This window comes from Galleria mellonella, unplaced genomic scaffold (genome assembly GCF_026898425.1).
Source record: "Galleria mellonella isolate WM207_F2 unplaced genomic scaffold, CSIRO_AGI_GalMel_v1 utg117, whole genome shotgun sequence".
Taxonomy (NCBI): domain Eukaryota; kingdom Metazoa; phylum Arthropoda; class Insecta; order Lepidoptera; family Pyralidae; genus Galleria; species Galleria mellonella.
This window is the reverse complement of record NW_026441980.1, coordinates 5,493,993-5,516,970: the sequence shown is the minus strand read 5'-3', so window position 1 is coordinate 5,516,970 and position 22,978 is coordinate 5,493,993. Positions and strand designations below refer to the sequence as shown.

The following is a 22,978-nucleotide window of genomic DNA, read 5'->3' as shown; positions in this document are numbered from 1 at the left end:
CTTGATGTGACGGCAATGTTTAAAGTATACACACGCAAACTCAGATAATGCTTATTCACTCTAGCTTTAAATGACCCCATATTATATTCGTAATAGTAGGTGAACATCTGAAAGTTGGGACGTGAGAGGGTCTTTTGTTGAAAGTGAACCCAGGTAACGTGATCTAGTTGGTTATTACTGCTCTTTTTGGTTCGATCTGTCATGTGGATGGCCGCACGTTTTTATTCATGTAGTAATAGAAAAGTTTATACTTAAATTTTCATTGTTCTTTTTTTTTACAATACATTTCACTAAAGATCTATGCTGATCTATTTTTTTCCGCTCTCGTCGCTACTTCGCTCGATAACGTGACAAACAGGAATATCGATTTTTGACATGTATCTTTTTGTAATGATTAATGTAACTAAGATGGGTGAAAATGGTATGGTAACTGAATCGCTGGTGGAGCACCAGTGAAGGGTGATAGATGAGAATGAAAACAGGCGATTTATGACATGTAAGGGAGAACCGCGAGGAGGTCGACCTGGTTGGGTATATTGCTAGCAATGGGATTCTCAGTCTCCATTACTAACAATCCCTTTCCCCCCATGTACAATATTATACTAATCTATAAACACACATCGGAAGTAGTAAATATTTAATCTTACTTATAAATGGATTTCTAGAGATTGGCCTATTTTAACTTTACTATGTCTATTTACTTTTTACTCTCATTTATTGTAACTCGAATTACAAAACTGACCGTGTAGTTACACTACGTAGACCATGAAGAAAAAACGGAAAATAGTATTCAGTTTTGTTTTCCATATATGTAATCGTATATTTTTTTTTAAATATACAACTAAGAATGGCAAACAAGCTGACGACCCACCTGATGGAAAGTGGTAGCCGTCGCCTATAAACATGAGCTGTACCATGGACATAACAGAGTATACCGTTTCGCCCATGATACCCCCATGCGTTATTCCTCTGTACCCTGTAAACTCACTGCCATATCCCACCCTTCAAACCGAAACACAGCCATGCAAACACAACTGCTTCACGGTTGAAACATGAATGGGACAGAGGTACGCAAGCAATCGACTTTTGTACAAAGTCTCCCCGTGGTGAGGATGTATGTATATGAAAATGTTGTGTAACAGATCGCCCGGGTCGCAGCGGGACAAGCGCGTGTCGTTCCACGAGCGGGCGGCGTCGTCCCCGGCGGCGAGCCCCGCGCCCGCGCCGCCCGCGCCGCCCGCCAGCTCGCCGCCGCCGCTGCACGACGCGCCGCACAGGGAAGATCCCGACGTACGATCTTACTGTCATCTTTAATGTCTATCAAAAAGAAATCTAGTTGTGTTGTAACTTCTTGATGCAATTTTGTTACACTATATGTCTATATAAATAATAATATATATTTAAAATAATTTTTAAAAAGAAAATTTTATAATAAAATTTAATCTTGTGACTAGCATCATTTATAATAATGGCATTTACTTTATCGTTTCTTACTCTTCAAATTTTTTCATTTGATATTTATATTAAAAAGAGTAGACAAGATATACATCGTTCCATTTTGTGAGTGCGGCCTTTTTGAAAATATTTTATTATTTTATAATGCATATTGTACTCTCTGCAAATAGGGTGTATGCAAAATTTCAGCAAAATCAGTTGGGAAGAATGAATTGATTGGAACTAACAAATAGCGCAAGTTAAATGAAAGCTTGTAAAAATAAAAAGCTATTCATTATTATATCACTCAAGAATGTCTGAACCGAATTTGATTATGCCTGTTTTGTTTCACGATAATTGTATAGTAGTGTATGTATGGTGCAATAAATAAATCCGTCCCTCACAATTACAGCGTTTCATCGAGGAAGCGGAAAGCTTGCTGCAGCTGCCGTCGCCAACGACGCCGACGCCGTCAGCCGCCGCCGCACATGGCCACACGCCCGGCGTCATCGGCGCGCAGGAGGTCTACCGGTACGTAATTATGTGTTACATATGTAATATACAACAGCTCTCTATGTCGAGGCTGTTTCAATGCCGAAAAACGGCTGCTTACGTAATCCTGGAATGTGAAGCTGTGGCCCATTAACGTTTAGAAATCCTCGGAACGGTGTGGTCACTCCGTGAGGCCTGTGAAGATCCCAGGAAGCTTCTGTGCTCCTTGGCGGAGCTAGGTTGGCTGTACTAGCCACAACTCATACGCACAACGGCCCAAATTAGAGGCTAAGTGCTAAGTAAATCGAGTCCTATTTTTTTTAAAATGGATGATAATGGAATGGTAACCCCACCCGCGCTATCGGTATACACCTGTGGGGCACCAGTGAAGGATGATAGGTGAGGATGAAACAGGTCAGTTAGCCCATCGTGACGAATTCAACAAGAATTGTTCACGATGGTTTCCAGGGGGAACCACGTGGAGGTCGACCTAATAAGGTATATTGCTAGCTATGGGGCTGTCAAACTCCATTGCTAACAATCTTTTCCCCCCAATGGAGTCCTATTTCACATTCACATATGTAATATATACGTGATGTGTTGTTCTACAGCGCATTGTGTGGTATGAAAAAGAGGGGCAGTGCAGCTGTCAGTGCCACATTTGAATTATTATTAACAATCCTTTTCTCCCCTTTTTATTAGGTTAAGGGATATGTTAAGACCTGGTTGAAACCGTAGTTGTAATTATTTGGCATACTTACTGTCCATAGAGACCCGCGTGCGCGACGTCTAGCCGAGCAGCAGGCGCGCGCCACCACCACGCCCATACCAGAACAACTCTCTTTTAAGGAAAAGATGAAAATGTTCGCACTAGAGTCGGGCGAAAGCTCCACGCCCAAAGATAAGGTATAAGCGTATAAACGTTATTTTATTGTTAATAATCTAGTAACTTTAAACCAGAAAATAGCTACCGTAAAAATAATAATTAAATTCACATATTTTTCTTTGTTCTACTCTCATAACTTATATTGAACATATAGTTAACAGTAATTAATATAATTGTAGAATAAATTTATTCAATTGAAAAATTTACTTGTTTATTTTCATTTTTCAATAATCAATTAATTTTTTTATCGTATGCAGGTAAAAATATCGCGCGCACAGCGGGACATTGATGCAGTACATTAACGACCTCTCAGCTGTTATTTATTAAAACAGATTATATTGCTATGTTATTCACTGGACTTTAAAATATTCTTTAAATTCAGTATTATAATATGGTATAAACACAACTATGAATTGTTATTAATGATACAGAAAGTAGACGATATATCGATACAACCCTTATGAAAACATCCGTCTTTTGAAAGTTGAGAACAGCGAAGCGGAATCGCAAGAGCTTTTTTACTAATGACATATATTCACAAGCGTGGTCCACGGATATGCCTTCACTGAAATATAGCACCAATTTTACATGTCAATCTAGATGATAAGCACTCGGTCAAACGGATAATAATATATTTTTATGGTAATGGATTTTAATGGACGTTTACGTGTCGCCTTAGCAGCTAGTGCAATGAGTTTATTGTGACAACATATTGATGCTAACGATAAATTATTATTTGGTTATATTCCAAAATGAAATATATTTTAATTATATTGTGTACGGACGGACATATTGACGGCACGTTCGAAACTGTAATTTAATTTTTCTAAATTACGTGCCATTATAATACTATGTGTAAACAGTATCATTTTTATACTTATGATAGAAATTTATTGTTAGAGAAGACCAATATAATGATTCCCAAGTCGGCGGGTGCCTTTTTGAGTACCTTAGTTAATATTATTACATATCCTACGTGATTCCTAAACTGTGCTGTCCAACTATATTTTTTATTCATGTCTACTTACATCTATAAGCTTCGTTACATTCCAAAGAGTATTTATTTCTTAATTTGAATTGCTATATTAAGAATCATTCCTATAAATCTTCTGGAATCCATTCGTTATGTGTATAACACAGTGTTTATGACGTTTATACTCTTAGTAACATTTTATATTTCATACTATATTTGACTTTCAACAAAAAGCAATAAATCATTGTGAAGCCTTTGTTGTATATAATAATTTAATGTTAAAATATAAGCACATCTTTGTGCCAAAACGTATCCCCTTGTGGCAAAGTGAGCGTTCACGGATTACTCCCTACTTAACGGCATCCACAATTTTAAGGTCACAACACTGGATAGCTTGAACTCGACGTTGATTTCTGGAATGTATGAATGTCGACTTGTTGCAATTTCCTGAGGGTCGAGTTCGTGCTAACTGGTCGCTAAGCAATTTTATATAGTGAACATCTTAAGGCACCAATTATTTTATTGTATATACTGTAGGTAGTGAAATCCCTATAATTATTACAAGGTTTTATATACCTGTTTGTATATGTAAATGTTTATTTAAAGATTAAAATTATATCCAGAGTTTAATGTGGAGAGGAGACGTGGCCTACTTGGATAAATTAGTTTAGTTCCTGGGGGATATTTTAACATTTTCCCAGTATTCACCCAACGATAGTCAATTAGCAAGAGATTGAGATTTATTTGTAGAATGGAATATTTTTATGGTATTACAATGTATGTAAATACACTTGAACAATTAGGTCTATAGCTTCAATTTATTATACAATTGTAATTCGAATAGTTTATACAAACTACTTGATATCTGTATTGCTATTAACAGTAAAAATTGTATTTCAACTCTTAAAATAAATAAAATAACAAGAGCGTTGTTATCATTTCTCTCCTTTAATATTAACTTGAAAGACTAGATTTGAAGAATTCAGCGTTAATGAAAGAGACGAAAACATTGGCGTAAAGAAGATATTATTTATCGTCGCCTGCTTTTTTCTTTTTCTAAAACCCAAAATTTTATCGGTATTAGTTTTAAGTATCAGTTTAGATATAGGAACAACTGATATATGCTATATTGAAAATAAAACACAAAAATCATTTAACAGTGTTTATATTTTGTTTTGAGGTTAATATTACGTGTGCCATGTGGCTTTTAGGTACCTTTAGGAAAAAGCACTAAAAAGATTCTAAACCATTATCAACATCGTCAGTTTAACACGTATTTAATTACATTTAAACAGAGCTGTTACGTACGATAATAATATATACAAATTACATTACGTTATTATGTGATTTAATTTAAACACCGATGTCACAACAATAACTACTGATTAGTCACTATTGTGTCCATTCGACGTTTATAATTTGTGCACTACAATAATAGAGTTATTACATTACGTCTAGAAATACAAATTTTAGGTGCAACTGAAGTGTATATTACATTACATAATTCAGAAATGTTTATTTAAATCAGTATACATTTCGGGCCTGTGGACAATTTGCAAATGCTCTAAATAGTTAATATTTATACAAGTGATATCGATTTAATAAAAAGTAAAATAATTCTATTTTCATATGTATAGAAAACAATTCATTCATACCGCTTGCTACTGGTGAGATTTCGGTGTCTCGCTCCTTGGATTATGATGGGGTATGAGTTTGTTTATAAAAAAAATAGAAACGCATCGTAGTATGTACTCTTTACTTCGCTAAGCCTTCCAACATAGTAATTGTATGAAACAATACAGTTTCATTGTAGACTAGTAGCTCTGATTTATACTAGCTATAAAGGGGTTGGCGCTCACCGACCGGACAACGCGGCAAAATATTTACATTGCCACGGCATGCAGAGTCCTGTATTATCTACATCGTTAATATCCTGATCCTATATGATCCTCTAGGTTATGATAATATAAAAAAGTATATAAATGACTCAACACTGAGACATGCCGGGATAATATAAATATGATAATGTACATTAAATATTAACCATCTTATTCATAAGAGCGTGAATTATGTAATAAAATGTGTTTCATTATTTCGAGCCACAATCTAAGTTGAATTAAAGTGACAAAACACATGAAATACTATAGAAATTATTACGTTTTTATGAATAATGCAGTAGCAGTATTTTTGATTTAACCCCAGGACATCCCATCAGTGAGCGCCGCCAGCGCTAGAATAAGTGCTAACTCATTATTAATGGAAAAGTATATTTCGTAATAATTTCTGTAAAAATATTTTTTTCTACTCTCATGTTATTTGTAAGTATCGGAATTGATCACTAATTGTACAGCTAAACAGTAGGTACTAAAGAATATAAGCCTACATAAAAATAATACACAGGTCACATTGTTATATTCCATATTATGCACTGGTTAATGTTCAAATCATAATTACTTCCTTTGGTGTATGTGCGCACTGCAGGCGACTGGCTAAGTGACTAGTGACTGGATTCAAAAGCCAAAAGTATTATATAAGACATTTTTGACCACACGATGGACTAACCTAGCATAGTGAACGTATATACACACGAGTGCTGTGTTAATTATACCTACTGCATTTCGTTACTATACTACTTAGAAACTAGTCACTAGGAGCTTAGTTTGACACCTGCTGTGTGCACATATGCATTTTGCAAATGGAAAATTTTCATCCTCTATTATTGTACACGGTAGGTATAATACGATAATATCCATAGGAACATCGGTAATTCTCTTCGTAGTTTTCAAGGACCAATGATAACGGTGCAATAATTACATAATTTTTATTCAACATTGGCTGATAGCATTTGTTATAAAGGATTTATTAGATACGTATGAATACCATACCTAATTCTACAACAAATGTACAATAACAATTTCTATATTCTCATTTAATTAACATACTTAACATTTGCCTGTCACTTATTATATACAAAAGTGATGTAATAATTTCATTAGACTTGTATGTACAAACAAAAACAATTTGGTTCAAACGTCGCGCATACTGCCACATTGTAAAACACCTATATAGTTTATCAAATATGTATATTTTTTGTAATTTCTTCAGTATGCTCCGTGCGACACGTGATGTTTATAATTCTAATTAATTTGTAAATAAACAATAAAACGATGCTTTTGTTCACTTTACTGTGTAATTTTTCCGTAAATAATTGTAATTGTAAATAATAGAAAAATACACATTTAACAATACGTTACAGAAAACAAATATATAAATTTTACAAACTAATTCCACCAACATCCACTACACAAAACGGACCAGTCATAGTTTTCCATTTGCGTATCTAACTAAAATACAGATGGAAACATTGCAAAAGGTACAAAAATAAATATTAGATCTCCTGGTCAATTTTTATTACTATATATATATATAATCTTCGATTATCAATACTCACTAGATAACGTCTCATTAACTAAAACAGAACTAAAGACCATCGCCCGATTATATTATTTAAAAGAAACTTCTATAATAAACAAATTAATTCAAATTCAAAATAAGAATTCACGTTGCAAGTGAGGTACTATTTGGTCGACTGTTTATGATACTGTGCCGACGCCGACGTCTAGTAGTATTGATGATCGATGTTCGAACATTAAATTTTAAATTAGTTCACAGTATCTATATATAAACTGAAAAGTAAATGCAAGTATGTTAGATCACATCTCCACAAGCACCAGCAGTAGTGGTCCGTGCACTGTCCATTATTTATAATATATTATGTAGAACTATATCTAACCGTATGTATTTATATCACACGCACAATCGCACATTAATACCAATACAATATTCAACAATGGAAGAGTCATCAGAAGCCCTGCGTTCATTAGAACCGTCTATGAAAAATATACATAATCTATTAATAATTTGTAACAAACAACGCTCTGTTAAATGCCGCTTCCGTAAATCATACTCGTGTATACATATAATGTAAGTATAATAATATAAATGTATGTGGCACACAATATCGGCCGCCGACGCGGGCGGAGGCGCTATATTCTCATCCCCTCACAGAGGAGAAAACAATTATGGACAACACAATTGTATGGATACATGAATTCATGAAATTAAATTATTCATAAATCAAATCATAATATATCATATAAAAATAGTCTTGAAATAAATTCGAATGGACACAAATGCACAGCTTTAATGGAAGATATATTAGGGAATGCATTTCAAAACGTGTATCCATATTCTAATATATATTTATATTGATATCAAACTTATAAAATTGACTTAAACAATATGTATAACGTATATCTTATACACACATTCCATTTCACTTACGCCTATGTAATATATTTTGTGGCACTAATAAACAGATCAATCTCGGTTCGTCCATCTCCATTATAATGTAAGTGCACCACTATAGTACCTATGCTATGTATATGTTTGTATGGGTGTAAAAGGTTTCGCAGCGTGCGGGAACGACTATAATTGTTTATCAAATGTGCTCATCGAATGAATCACTGGTACACACACACAAAAAAATGTTCCTAAAGTTATTGCTTCCCATAGCTCGCTCGCGGGACGCTTCTACGAGTAATGTATGTGCTAACCTATACACGGCTAACGTACTCGTTATATTAATGTCGCCTAAACTTGCTAATGACTTGTACTATATTATTATATTAAAATGAAGTAATTATTCATAGGGAATATTGTTACAAATCCAAGGCTGAACGTTCACGCTTTCACTACACGAAAAACGCCACACAATTTTGTACTCGTCGTCGATAACTTTACAATTTACATACAAATATTCTCGCTGTCATATAATGAATGATGCTCGATGAATAAAATATAGATCAAGTAAACAAATTAATCTTACGACATCCGTTCACTAGTGTCAGTCGCAGTCGAACAGCGTTCAGCTCTCGTGGCGTTCTCGCGATAGCGTCACCGCAAACGTTCCCATCGTCCTTCAATTCGGGGGTTCCCGAATCGCAACCGCGTCTAATAAGATTTTGTACAATTTAGTGACTACACGTTATGACCTAAACGAAACGCTCCGCCGCTAGGAGGGTGCAGGTCGCGGTGCAGCGGCGGGCGAGCGGTTCAGGCGGGGGGGTGGTGTCGCGGGTGCGGCGGCGTGAAGAACTGTCATTGCGGCGTGTCGCGGGCGGCGCTCCAGCGGTCGAACTCGATGCCCGAGTCCGGCGACACGCCCGCCGGCGGCGCGCAGCCGCACGCCGCCACGCGGCCGGCGCCGGCCGCCGCGCCGCCCGCGCCGCCCGCGCCGCCCGCGCCGCCCGCGCCGCCCGCGCCGCCGCCCGCGCCCGCGCTCGCCTCGCCGCCGCGCGCCTCCAGCTCACGCACGCCCAGCTCCGCCAGCACCTGCGCCCACACACGCTACCGTCACACACTCGCCTGCCGCCGCGCGACCGCTGCGACGTTCGCTCTGCGCGTCCGCCACGTCCGCGCAGGGCGAACCGTTAACTGTGTGACGTAGATACAATGCAGACCTTACTCAGGCTGGCGCTGTGCTCGTGGAGGCCCAGGTCCCGCTCGAACGAGTGCAGCTGGCGCATGAAGTGGAAGTTGGGCGCGATGTCCGTCTTGCGGCTGCGCACCAGCTCGAAGGCGTCGCGCAGGCAGAGCCGGTGGCGCTGCATGAGGTACGCGAGCGTCACCGTCACCGAGCGCGACACGCCCGCCACGCAGTGCACCAGCACGCCGCACCGCGCCGACATCGCCTCCTCTGTGGTGTTGTAAAGTTACAAGTTAATACGATGAAAATAATAATTAATATACAGAATACTTTTTTCTAACATAGAAAATAAATAGTCCATATCGATTGATTCAACCAATCAGTATGATTAACACACTTAACGAATCAAATTTCAGCAGATCAAATGGTTACAACAATACATACAGGTGCGGTTAGGGAATTCATTGATATTGTGACCATCGTATTTTTGTGAACATAAAAGAAATGCAAAATGTGTTTAACGAGTTGGTGAGAGATCATTTAATTTGATTCTTAGGTGACTCTATAAAAAATTAAAGAGCTATCTATAAAACCACAAAATATTCTTTAAATATATTATGAATATTATACCTTACTAATAAATAGTTACTAAATATACCATAGTAATATATAGGCCTTACTAACCGATAAACCGTATAGCTTGTGGGAAGTGAACGGCGAGGTTCTGGCTCCAGTGGTCAGCGATAGGTATCTTCAAGTAGTTGATGCCGCACCCCTCTGCCTCGAACGTGTTGGGTAAATCGGGTGTTACGTTCAGTACGTACTGCAAATAGATATTAATATCGATATTAGAAGTAGAAACGAAAATGATAAAAATCTAGCAAGTGTGTCGTATAATCGAACCACAAGCGAGAGTATGATGCAATCGTAGCATGAATTAAGTAGTTTATTTATTTAAAAAAAAAAAAGCTTACATATTACAGTTTTTAGGCAAAATTACAACTTTACTTTCCTGCAATCTATATACAATATACATACATATAATTAAACTGTAACTAGACATTGTCTGTAGTATGAAATAATTAAGAAAACTTGACATGAGGAGTATTAATAAAAGCAATATGTCTTCTATTGCTCTTATTAAGATACTAATAACTATTTTTTTTTCTGTATGGCTCTATGTTTGTTTCAACATCGCGCTATCAACACAACAGTGTTCCTGAAAGTCGAATATAAAATTCGGTATAGACAAAATCTAAAAGTATGAAATCGCAGGCAAAAGGTAATATTTAAATAAATCCATTGAATTGAATATCAAAGTACCTAGTAATCTACAGAAGCAGCAATCTACATAAAAATATTTTTATCTAATCTCAGATGTTACGTTACGTATATAAATTTTATCTAACAATCGCTGCGGATTTGAAACCAATTAAATGCAAAACAAGTAAGCGCTCTAGTACATTTTAAATATAAAATCTTTGCTATACATTTTTTATTTTACGATTAATTATTTGCGCTTATTGTTTAAGCTTTCAATGTGATCTTTTGCGCGAACGTTTTCGTGACGTTTCGCCCATGCCGCTGATAAAGACGTAATCAAACGTAAAAAATATAAAAAAAAGTTCTGCGTCAAAGCTCTTTTGACGTAACACTTTTTTAGATTTCTAATGACACCTATTTGATAATTGGAGGCAAAATTACGTCTTCACATTGTGCGTACATCTACTGATAATAGATTTGTCTATTCTCATTTTTTGTGCATTGCGCAACCAGAAAGATAAGTTATACGTATTTAATATAAGAAATCTGGCTCGAACGGCTATAGTAGTAAACTCACGTACGTTGTATTCTAATATGATTGGTGAAATGAATTATTAATTTTTAATTAACCACAGAATTATTAATTGATAAATACTTCTGACGGGGGGGGGGGGGGAGGGGGGTCGTTAGTAATGCAGACTACCAGTCCTTTAGCTAGCAATATATCCTATCAGGTCGACCTCCACGTGGCCCCCTTGCAAACCATCGTGTTGAATTCCAGATCTATTCATCACTTTTCATTCTCACCTATCATTCCTTGTTGGTGTCTTTCCAGTATATACCGTTAGTGCAGGCAGAGAGAGCATTCCATTGTCATCGGATAAAAAACATTCGATATATGATAGAGTACCTCTCTATCATATCACTATTGCTTATAGAACGTACCTTTATATTGTGCCTAGCGAGGGCGTCGCAGTCCTCGCTGTTGGTCGAGTTGCCGAGGTACAGATTGGGCAGGATCTCGATGGGGAACTCCTGCTGTGTCTGGGTGTGCGCCTCCTCGCACTCCGACGACGAGCCCGACGATAGGCCCTCCTCGCAGCCAGAACCCGAGATGCGAAGTGATCTGCAAATTTAAAAACAAACGTTGTCTATGAAATTGTTCTCTATTTGGATAACCTGTATTATTTTAACATATCTGTACTGTAAGAAAAGTTTATAAAAAAAAAAATGATGGGTCACAATAAGAACAATAAAAGTCGAAACAAGTTTTTTTATTTCTGTTTATCTATATGTATGTTTCAAGATCATGTAGAAATTACCAAAAATCTACCATGAATTTGATTCCGAAAATACGAAATTGATTCCGAAGTTACGAAATTTTGGAATCAATTTTGTATTTTTGTTCCTAGATTGCAGAACAGTTATTAGAGTATCAGTAAATAAGGGGTCGTCCTTGAAGTACTTTTTAAACCGACTTCAAAAATAAGAAGATTCTCAATTCGGTTGTATTTTTTTCTATGTTTGTTACCTCATAACTAAGTAAATTTTAAATCAATTTATTTTTTTTTTTTTTTATTTGAAAGGAAATACTTACAGATGGGTCTTATAGAAATTTTATCAAATTTGGTTCGGTAGCTTAGTTTTTAAATAACTAGTTTTGCCAGAGTTGACAAATACAAAAGTAGTTGTTTTTTTTTTGTGGGACACAATCTTTAATTATTTGTCTAGTCAAATATAATACAGTGAATAACGCAATTTATGGGGGTAAAATATTGTGCGCGTGACGAATATGTCTGTTATTCTATCAATTTTTTTTTATATATATATACACAACACTGTATATAAAAACAAAATATATTAGTCTCAAATTAAGTATCGCATAGTATGTACTATTGATATTAGAGAGCTGCGACGTACTTTCTTTGTCAATACACACATAAACAAATACAATATACAAATAAATAAACATTTGAATTTTATGAGAATTGAACTTCCAATCATTGGAAAGTATGGCGATGCTAAACTACTACACCATCAAAGTTGTCGACGACTGTCAATCTGTGACGTCGTCACTTTTAATAATACACACAAAAAATAATATTAGACAATGTTAACTAATTAATAAATTTTATTTATTAATTATGTAGTATTATATATATATAGAAACGTCATTTTGATACCAAGATTCCAGAATATTATAAAAGAAATTAAAATTTTAAATAAGTAATAGAATGGTAATAAAGACCTACCAGAAATACAGAAATTTTTTTTTATACCACTGAGGTGGCAAACAAGCATACGGCCCACCTGATGGTAAGCGGTTACCGTAGCCTATGAACGCCTGCAATACCAGAGGTATTACGCGCGCGTTGCCGACCCTGAAGAAACCTCTTTACCCCCCTTTTGAAGAACCCCATGCTGTAGTCTAATCTAATCTTTCATATTACAAACAGAAATGGAAGAAGAAATTTATATTTATTTATATATTGTGATATAAAACAAGCTTATTTATGTATTGCAGGAAAACTATACTATGGACTATACTAATAGTAGCTACTAACTTAAACTGGAATTATAAAAATCCGCTAAAAAATTTTCACAAACAGTAACAAAATAGTTTACATATTTATCAACTATATGTAAAGCAACAGACATCTGACTAATAATAAAATTGCAACTAGACGAAGTAAATGAGTCATATTAAAAAAAAAAAAAAAACTGATATGAGGGGTCTTAATAAGAGCAATAGGAGTAGAATTCCAAACAATGTTTTTTAGAAATTTAATCTGTCTGTAAGCACGTTAGTTCCGGCATCACTAAAAATTAATGCATCAAACTGGATGCGGTTGTGTTCTGTTCCTGAAGGTCTATCTTCAAATCTGGTATATGTTTGGTTGCTATTATGGTTGGAAGATATTTACACGTCATCAAGAAGTGGTCCTATTTCATTGGTTTTCTACTGAATCCCACTCGTGCGAAGTAGCAGGCGAAATACGAGTTTATTGTAATAATATTATTTACCTATATTATGTTGTTATAATTAGACAATATCTTACTCATATTATTACTTGATTACTTGCTCTACGATAATATAATAATAACATGTATGATTACTTAATAACTAATTTGTTATGTAATCTTGCAGATTACTAATAATATAATTATTAAGTTCCGAGTTAGTTTTCGTTAGTTTATATCTGGAACGTTGTAACGAAACCTAATGAACAAGATAATCCAATAACGAAGGTTACCCATTAAACAGTATAACTAATGCGTTTAGTATCAATCACGTGATGGTGGCATGGTGACCACTCGTATACATGAAGCCATAAATTACTGGATGCGCTAAGGAACCTTCCTCATTATTTATGAAAGTTTCACTTAATTTTTAGTAGATATTTCTAAAAATTACATGTGACTTATTCATTAGAAATATTTTTTCCAGATCTTTCTGTCTTTGCTGTCAATTGTCTTAAAAATTCCTTTCTTAGTGTTATCTATTTTATACTGTTAATTTTTTTTAAATGGAATTTTTGAATGGAATTTCATAATGGAATGGTAACCCCACCCGCGCTATTGGTATACACCGGCGGGGCACCAGTGAAGGATGATAGGTGAGGATGAAGCAGGTCAGTTAGCTCACCGTGACGAATTCAACAAGAATTGTTCACGATGGTTTCCAGGGGGGATCACGTGGAGGTCGACCTAATAGGGCATATTGCTGGCAATGGGGCTGTCAAACTCCATTGCCAACAATCCCTTTCTCCCCTGTACTGTTTATTGTTATTTAATATATGTTTCTATCAGCTATTCTTTTTTTACCGATTGAAGAGTATCAACTAGGTAGTAGACACGCGAAAAGTCAAAAACAGTTCAAAATTGTATCAATTTTATGTTCACAGTGCACACTCAATTTGAGTGCAAGTTGCCTTGATGAAAAACTGGAATAATCAGAAGTCCAGTCAAGATATAAATACTTTTTTCTCTAAAATTTGTGTGTTCTAGTGTTCTGAATGTTTCACTAAGGGAGAATTACGTTTAAAATAGCATTGTTTTACGCGGTAAGTTCAAAACTTATCTATCGGTTCGTAGCTGGGTGGCGCGGCGCGGCCCGGCAGACCGGGCGGGCCGGGCGGAGGCAGCGATCGATCGCGGGCTGCTCAATGGGGGAAGAGGCTCCGGGGGTTCACCATTCAACCTGCCCCCGCGGCTCAATGGCCGCCCACACAGTGCCGCGTCCTTACTCTCGCCCCCTCCCCCGCCCCTCGCCCGACGACCCTCACCCCTCACGTTTCCCGCGGCCTTCACGGTGCCCCTCGACTCCAACGCGTCTCCTCCCACGCGACACTTTTCCAAATTCGCCCTCTCAATCGTCTCACCGCCATTCAGTTTGCTGTTTTGAAAGCAATCAAATTAAGCGAGCACGCTGCCTGCCGTCCAGTCGCTTCATAGATAAAATGTTGATAACATACCTAACACCTACGCGTCGAAACGACACGATCAGAGGCCAATCACTTTCGATTATGGTATTATTATTATTATTTATGCTATTCAATAATATTCATAAGATTTACATCAAATTTCATAAGACCAACACCGAACTTGCATATATGCCGACAAGCATTCTTAAAATGTAGAACCTAAAATAAATGAAAAACATACTTGTAACCAGTACATACATAATATTTTCTACCATATTCAACCTCAAAGATGACTATTTTGTGACGCTCATGACTTCACTCGTGTAAAATTTTTATGAAATCACATAAATTAGCCCGTCCTTGTGCTTTTCGACTATTTTGATCAAACTAAATTAGGTATTTTTAATAGTCATGAAAATATTACAAACGAACAGTTCATACGCTTACTTATTAACTCAATTGAGTTCAATCATTAAACCCATTTAAAGACATGGTATAAAAGTTATGTACAAACCGCGTTTTAATAAAACGCTACCAATGGAGCACTACCTGTCGCTGCCAATAACAGCAAATTAGATCAGTGCCATACGAGCGTTGGTGGTCGGTTGGTCATCTAGATAATTATTCAGTGAACAACGAGTGGGTAGCACACAGCAGGTACTATGTGCCTGAGTAGGCATAGGCACATGGTAGGTGCCGGTGCCGGTGCCGGTGCGACGTGGGGCGTGGGGCGTGAGGGCGTGCAGCGTGCGGCGTGGGCTGAGCGTGGGCGACGACCATCCGACACGTCCATTCAGGGGAGCTCGCCCACGCGGCCCCGACGCCATTCCAAACGATCTGATAATGGCAACGACACTATTCCGTTTACCTACATGTGATCTCGATTCATTAGACCGGCTTGGACTGAGCAATAGATGCCGATTAGATACAATCGGGACTATGAATATATTATAACGCCATTGATAAAGAGCACGTCGTTCATTTAGTTCAAAACAATATTTGCTCTCGGAACATGTATACTGGTGTGGTGGGCTGGTAGCATTGTGTGGCTGACAACAGCTACGTGCGAATTGAAAGCGTATTTCAATAGCGATGGGTGTCGAGCATTCGAGCGGCCACCGGAAGTCGTGACGCGCTCGGCCGTGTTATTAATGAACGACTTCAATATGTATGGAGTGGCGGTGCCTCCTCGGAGGCATCCGACTCGCCCGAATTGTATATATGCTCTAACCGGCCAGTTTGTACGTCAGCGGGATTCGTCATCTATAGGTCGGTTAGTAGCGTGTAGAGTGAGTTCGGCCGGTCGGCCGGTGCGTGTGGGCGTGCGAGTGCGTGCGGTGCGCTGGCGCACAGGAATGCGGACCGACCCACCGGCTGCCAATGACCGCCTGCAAGGGACGGTTTTTTAATGCCGGTCTCGTTAGTTCTCATCCTGGCAGGATTTTTAACGAGCCGAGTCGCCCGAACAAAGAGTCTGTCTGAATTCTGTTTTTATGACATGGTCAGAAGTTATGCACATAGAGTTTAATCTGTTTAAGAATTATGCCTGACATTGCTTGAGAATTACTGTATTTAAGCAAGTGTGTCGAGGTCGTAGGCTACTCTCGCACACCTACACTGTGTGTGGGGTAAATTTTCCAACGCTCTATTTTGAGGTAGCCTCGGTTGAATGACGTACACATAGAATATGTAGTCGGTGAGCTGAGTACTTTGCGAAAACTGCCTAATAATATAAATTAATAGGATATTTTTATGAATGCAATAAAATTACATTTATAGCGTAATATTATTTCGCCAGTGCATAAAAGTGACAATTACTTTTGTGCTTTTAAATATAAGTCAAATGAGGATAACCTATTCATAATATAAAATAGAAAATCGATGTATTTTAAAACTTTGTGGTTTCAATATATGTGTTTCAAACTCTACAAATTAAGGTTGTAATTGAATATGCCACTGAATAGGACTATGTTTCTATTCCGTAGTGAACTCAGGTGCATACACTCCAACATTGATATTCGTATATTATAATATAATGATTAAAGTGAAGCTCAGAGTGTGCTCCTATTAGTTTTTATTTTCATAATACAAATATCCTAAACATGAATATTGCCCGCCGATGGCCTCATATTATTATTTTACGCAAACATTTGCCTTTGCTATGGTAAATAACTCGTCATGGAGAAATATCAGATATAGTGCTGAATAGACTAATGATTGTTGTCGAAATATATATCCTGTCGCCGGCCGTGACCGGTGACCGGTGGCCGTGCTCGGATAAATTCGTGAATGAACTCTCGACACGGTGCGACCGATGAGCAGCTGACGTCAACCCCAGTGACGTCACACCACCGATAACCTACGCCTGCCCGCCACCAGGATCTCAGGGTTTCATCATGCTGAGTGACATCATGGAAATTGCATTTATTAGCTTAGAGGAAACGCGACGAATGTATGACGTGTATTCGGAAGCGCTCCATGTGTTTATATCAAATTATATTAATTTTGGTGACTTCATTACATGCTTGTAATAATGGCTATAATTTTATACTATCAGTAGTCAATATTGTTTTCCAGCCTTTAAAACTAAACTATAGAAATTAGAAAAAAAAAATACAACCATCCATCGATTGTTTGATTATGGTTGATTGTGTATAATGTTATAAACTTAAAGTTGACAAGATTTATCTATTTCTATTTAACAAAATTTTTACCAATAGAATACAACAATAGCATTATAAGTTTGCAATCCATCAAAAGCATCAAAAAGAGCATTCTAGCAATTTAGTACTAAGGAGTGGTAATGCACATACGACTAAAAGGGTGCCATGGGTTCTACTACAATTTGTCTCTGTTGTTCATACAGCTATCATGTTCGTCATGTTCATGTCTATAGGCGTCTTTTCATCTGTTGAGTTTTTATACGTTGACTTTATATACTTTTAGTAGAAATAATAACATAATTACCTGGATAAGGCCATTACAGATGGAGAGAATGATAGAAAATATTTGTCTCCAATGAGTACTTTTTATGATCATTTTCCCTTTTAACAATAGTATTTAAGAACTTGTGAGAATGCTATCGATTATTCTATGCAACAAGCCGTAAAAGTAGGCTTTGCAATATCTTAGAGAGATTATTATTTTAACTTGTGGGGCATTTCACCACGCTATCTATTTTAAAGATTATTCTTTTCATTATTATATTAGTTCAGCGAACACCATTGTACAGGAGTATTCTGCGAGGTAAGCTTTTTACCCGTTTGCGACGAAACTAAAAGGAGTTACTTTGTCTTATTTTTATAGTAGTTTCATTTAAAATTTCATTTTTATAGTGGTTTATAAGTAGTACTTCGTAGTACAATACGAGATGGTAAAATTTTTTGTAACAAGATTAGAAGTGACAGGAACTTTAATTAAGTTAAATATACTAGTAACTATTAGTTAGTCTGCCATTTTGTGATTTTGTTACAAATTTCATTCACTTCTTTTTATATTATTTTTTCTCTTATAGATTTTGATTTATGTAAATAAACGGAAAAATTAACTTTATAACAAGAATATTGAAAGAAAATAAGACGATATGGTACGGAATAAATTGTAAATACAATTTGTAATTATTATATTGAAGAAAATATATTTGTATACATTTAACAAAACATCGTAAACAAAGCAATAATATTTATTTTCTATCTGGAAGTATATGACCTTATAAAATATGTTTTCTTCATTAATTTCGCAACTCTAAGATAATACCAGATGAGTAATTTTATACGACGTTACAAAGAACGCATACATACTTACATTGTTAATAAGTATCATAAATATGTGAACTGAACTGTGACGTGTTAAGTAAGTTATATGGTGTAGTTATTTTTCAACGTCAATGTTGCAGACACAGAGTGTGCGTCGCGTGACCAACTACAATGGCAGTTTTATAAGGGCTAAATTTACTAAACGCTGTTGATAAACATCTGACCTTAAGAAATAATCCACTATCGGATTATTTTTAAATCTTTGAAATATTGCCCGGCACAACGGGCCGATGAAAAATGTCACAGTTCGTAATGCGAATTTAATGAGGGTAAGCGAGCTCGGCTTAACCCGGCCTACGCTACAATCTGGAATGTGAACATCCTTGCAGACTCCATAAATCACTTTATTACACACTAGCGAACCGATCATACTCCGATTGGGCACAATCGTACCTACCGCAATATACTTTTTGTATGTAACCTTTGTCTTTAATTGGGTATAACAAAATTCTGTAGTATTTGTAACTAACGTAGATGCAATTGGCTGCTTACATATAATTCTTTGTATAACTCGGTACAACGGGGTTGGGTAATGCTACTATGCATTAATTAACTCATATTGTACCAACCTATAATAATATTGTATATTATATGACTGCAAAATATGGCAATATTATGTAAACTTTAACTGTACTAGTTTTTCATATTGCATCTTGTCAAAGGCCTTGTCAAAATCGACATTTTGATGCAAGGCGACAAGCGCTTAATATTGCCAAAGGTGCATATAAAAAAATGCATAGTTGTTCTTTGTGTGAGATATTGGATATTTTTTCAAAATGGGTTCGTAAAAGCATAGAATGAATATTTTAGTTCCAAAATACCTATTATTAGATGCAGTTAATTGTTCTATGATCTTAATTCGATCATTATCATTTTGCCATGATGGGCAAATTACAAAATAATACATATGTGGTCATAATATGTAAATCAATTTCAAAATATTATCATGTTAAAACATTAAGAGTAATAGTATTTGCTAGTGAACTTTACTAAACAGCGAACACGATGCGTTGAAAACTCACCAATAATTATATAATTATTATTAACTAATTGGATTTAATTTATCAACTTTCTTTTTAAGTCTCGATAAGGGTAATGAATATGTGACAAAATGATTACAGTTCAGTTGATACAAATAAATAAATTACAACAGAATACGTAATTCGAGTATAATAATGAAATGGAAATAAAAATAAAAATAAAAATGTCCAATACTAACATAGGGTAATGACAAGATTGAAATACAAAAATTTTGAAAAATTCCACTATGTTTTTCGAGGAATAGTGTAATTGTTCTCTTCCAGTGAATATATAATTATCATGACTGATGTAGTGGTTGTCGGAGGGACAACCACTATAATAGTTGTTTGGATTTCCGCATCAATGTTAAGATGAATATTTTTACATGGACAATAAATATCAAATTTTTAAGTAGATACAAATCATTGAAGAATGAATCTATCATCGTCATCAGTTGAATCTTTTTTCTGTAGTTAAGTTATAAAATAAGAGACCTATTATTAATAAGCAATCGCCATAGAGGGCGTAGAGTATAGACTGGGCTCTTCGAATTAATCGTGTTGCAAGTTGCTCGCCGCGCGCCGCTCGCTCGCGTGGGTGCCATTACATTTACACCATAAATTTGAATGTTGCTATTTATAGTTGAGGTACGTTATCGTGAAAGGGAAACGTCAGACAAGCACACGTGGGCGCGATCAGGCCGTTTGATCCAATTAGAATTGGAAGAATAAATGCAAAGGAAGCAGAAACAATAAAATAAATCTTCTGTATTACAATTAAATAGGGTAGATATTAAAGGTATTTGAAACTAACTTCGATTAGCCCACAATAATAAGATAATAACAACATTATTATCATTATCTTATCTTTATACAGTATTATAAGATCGAGTTGATACTGTAAATAATCTTATAATGTTCAAGTATTAATTAACAGTGTACAATTTAGTGAAGATTGAAAATATTAGTGCATGACGATGAGTTGTATAGAATACAATTCCACAAAATACTTGAATTAATTCATTCACTAAGATATGGTTACTTACTAGACTGAATTCCATTAACATAAGATAGCTGTGTAGCGTGATTTTGCGCAGCGAAATGATGAATAGTGAACGGTGGAGGCCGCATGCGCGTTCGACGCATGAATGGAGCGCAGTTCATTGAGTCCGTAATGCTAGATTTCACCGTTCATAATGCAGTGAGCAGTTCGCGACGACGACAACGCAATGCCTGCCTGCCGAACTTACGCTGATGTAAGCCTACCTCTCACGAATCCGTATGATGAATGAGGTTTATTAAACAAACATTTTTTTACGCACTAACAACAGTGCGTCAATGGCGCGGTAAGAATATGTTCCTTGAGAAAAGTTGTTCACGTTAATTACCCTATCCATTGCCGATGGTTACAAAACAGAGTCGTAGACGAAGTAATAATTAAACAATATCTCTTTAGAAGTAATGAAACATTCAACATTTAGTCTTCATAACATTACTCACATATTATATTTCTACATTTATCTGTTATTACCAATTTTGGCGGTGGTGTGTGAAACTTTGTAATTAACACTGTCGTGTTAAATCCATTGGTACCAACCAGCTGAACAAATGCTCCACGCGTATGAATGGAAATTTTGACATTGATTCATTGGAATAGAATGCTCTATGAATGCTTGTATACTATCCACACTTGTAGAATTCTATCAATAACACAATAATGTATACAGTGTAGTATATATCGATAAGTAATTACTTACGAGGATATTAATACTATAAAACATCATCATACAAGCAATTTGAATAATAATATGATGTTTACGTACAAATTATAATTATGGTTTCTTTTTTCAATGGATGATTGAAGAGTATAGACGTTACCAGGTAACAAGGGGAATTGAAAAATGATAATAAATAAGGTAAATAATGAAAATGGGGACACAAACAATAATATATATGTGTATGGGGATATATCATGGCAAATTGTCTGTTTAATATTACTCGGTATTTGTATTCGTAGTCTTTTTTTCAAGTAACTGCTTTTAATATAATTTTAGTGATTTTCGTTTATTTACATATACTGCTGGTATAATTATCTCAGTCCTCAGAATACCCGATTACGTATTATGTAGTTTAATGTATTTTTTTATGTAAAAAAATTTCATCCGATTTTACGTAACATATAGGTTGTCTCCTATTGGGGTAAACATTTTAATTTTATATTAATTTCGTCTAAGTTTGTGCACGCATTCTGTATATGTTAATAATTAGATTAGATTTTGCAAGTTAGATTTACATTATGCAACTGGTATTAGCGTTAAGAGTATACTAGTCATACCACCGCCGCACTAATAGGACGCGACCATGGGCAGCCATTCTCACTATTCTAATTGTGCAAAGTGCAACATATTTAGTATTAGCTGTTTTTAAATAAAACAAATAATTCTGTTTTATTTAAATTTAATTTTCGAATATTGTGTTATGCTTCTTGAGCTTAAGCTTATAATATTAAAAGCTTAATTATTATTAATGAAAGAACAGAAGTCGTTGGCATTCATTTTGCGCTAATTGCTTTATAAGGAACATATCATGAAGATGTTATTAAGTAGACTAATATATCTTCTTTACAAGAACTCCGAATTTGACAAGTGTAGTTGATAGGTATTAGTAATAGTCACGGATGCAATAGTCACAAGCCACATTATCTGTATTACTGCATCTCTCAATTATGCTTTTATGAGTAACGCATTACGTGCATATCCGTCATAATTCATCCACTAGTCAATCCACCACCGTTATTACCAAGAATTTGCTTTATGTACTGACTCACGCGTCGACAGACGTTCTGCTTAACTAATAGTTAAGAATCATTTGTATTCGCGTACATCGACATGTTCAGTACTTATAGAATTTTTAATTGTCATAATTGCTCGATGTGCATTGATAGCCCGAAGGTTTTCTCCTAGAAATGAAAACCTGTTATTTTTATGCTATGGGAACGCAGCTAACTAACCAGTTTTTGTATTTAGTCGATTACGATGCAATGACTCGACTTCATGGGCAGTTCGATTAATTACGGTTGCTCGTTTACAACCTAATTTCCTTCCACATCCGTCCCGCCGCAAGTCAGCTGCGGGCCCCGCTGCATGACATTCGCAGCGCTGTACCGTAACGTAACAGAATTACC

At 36.0% G+C, this 22,978-nt stretch overlaps 2 protein-coding genes across 5 annotated transcripts in view; one reads left to right on the top strand and one right to left on the bottom strand.

The window, feature by feature from the left end:
- Positions 1–4,711, top strand: part of LOC113511792 (afadin) — an 87,238-nt gene extending 82,527 nt beyond the window's left edge. For all 3 annotated transcript variants that reach the window (XM_052896795.1, XM_052896790.1, XM_052896807.1), the window contains 4 exons: positions 1,143–1,290; positions 1,847–1,965; positions 2,697–2,832; positions 3,070–4,711. In XM_052896795.1, the coding sequence (XP_052752755.1) occupies positions 1,143–1,290; positions 1,847–1,965; positions 2,697–2,832; positions 3,070–3,114 (448 nt within the window). In that variant the 3' untranslated portion in view covers positions 3,115–4,711. The remainder of the gene's footprint in view (positions 1–1,142; positions 1,291–1,846; positions 1,966–2,696; positions 2,833–3,069) is intronic.
- Positions 4,712–4,934: 223 nt separating this feature from the next.
- Positions 4,935–22,978, bottom strand: part of LOC113511794 (dual specificity protein phosphatase Mpk3) — a 35,483-nt gene continuing 17,439 nt past the window's right edge. Inside the window, exons 3-7 of one of the 2 annotated variants that reach the window (XM_052896815.1) lie at positions 11,482–11,662; positions 9,958–10,096; positions 9,308–9,543; positions 9,130–9,179; positions 4,935–9,039 (exon numbers count right to left, since the gene is read on the bottom strand). In XM_052896815.1, coding sequence (XP_052752775.1) covers positions 8,946–9,039; positions 9,130–9,179; positions 9,308–9,543; positions 9,958–10,096; positions 11,482–11,662 — 700 coding nt within the window. In that variant the 3' untranslated portion in view covers positions 4,935–8,945. Of the gene's footprint in view, positions 9,040–9,067; positions 9,180–9,307; positions 9,544–9,957; positions 10,097–11,481; positions 11,663–22,978 lie in introns of those variants that run through there. The other variant, XM_052896811.1, reaches the window with a different exon arrangement.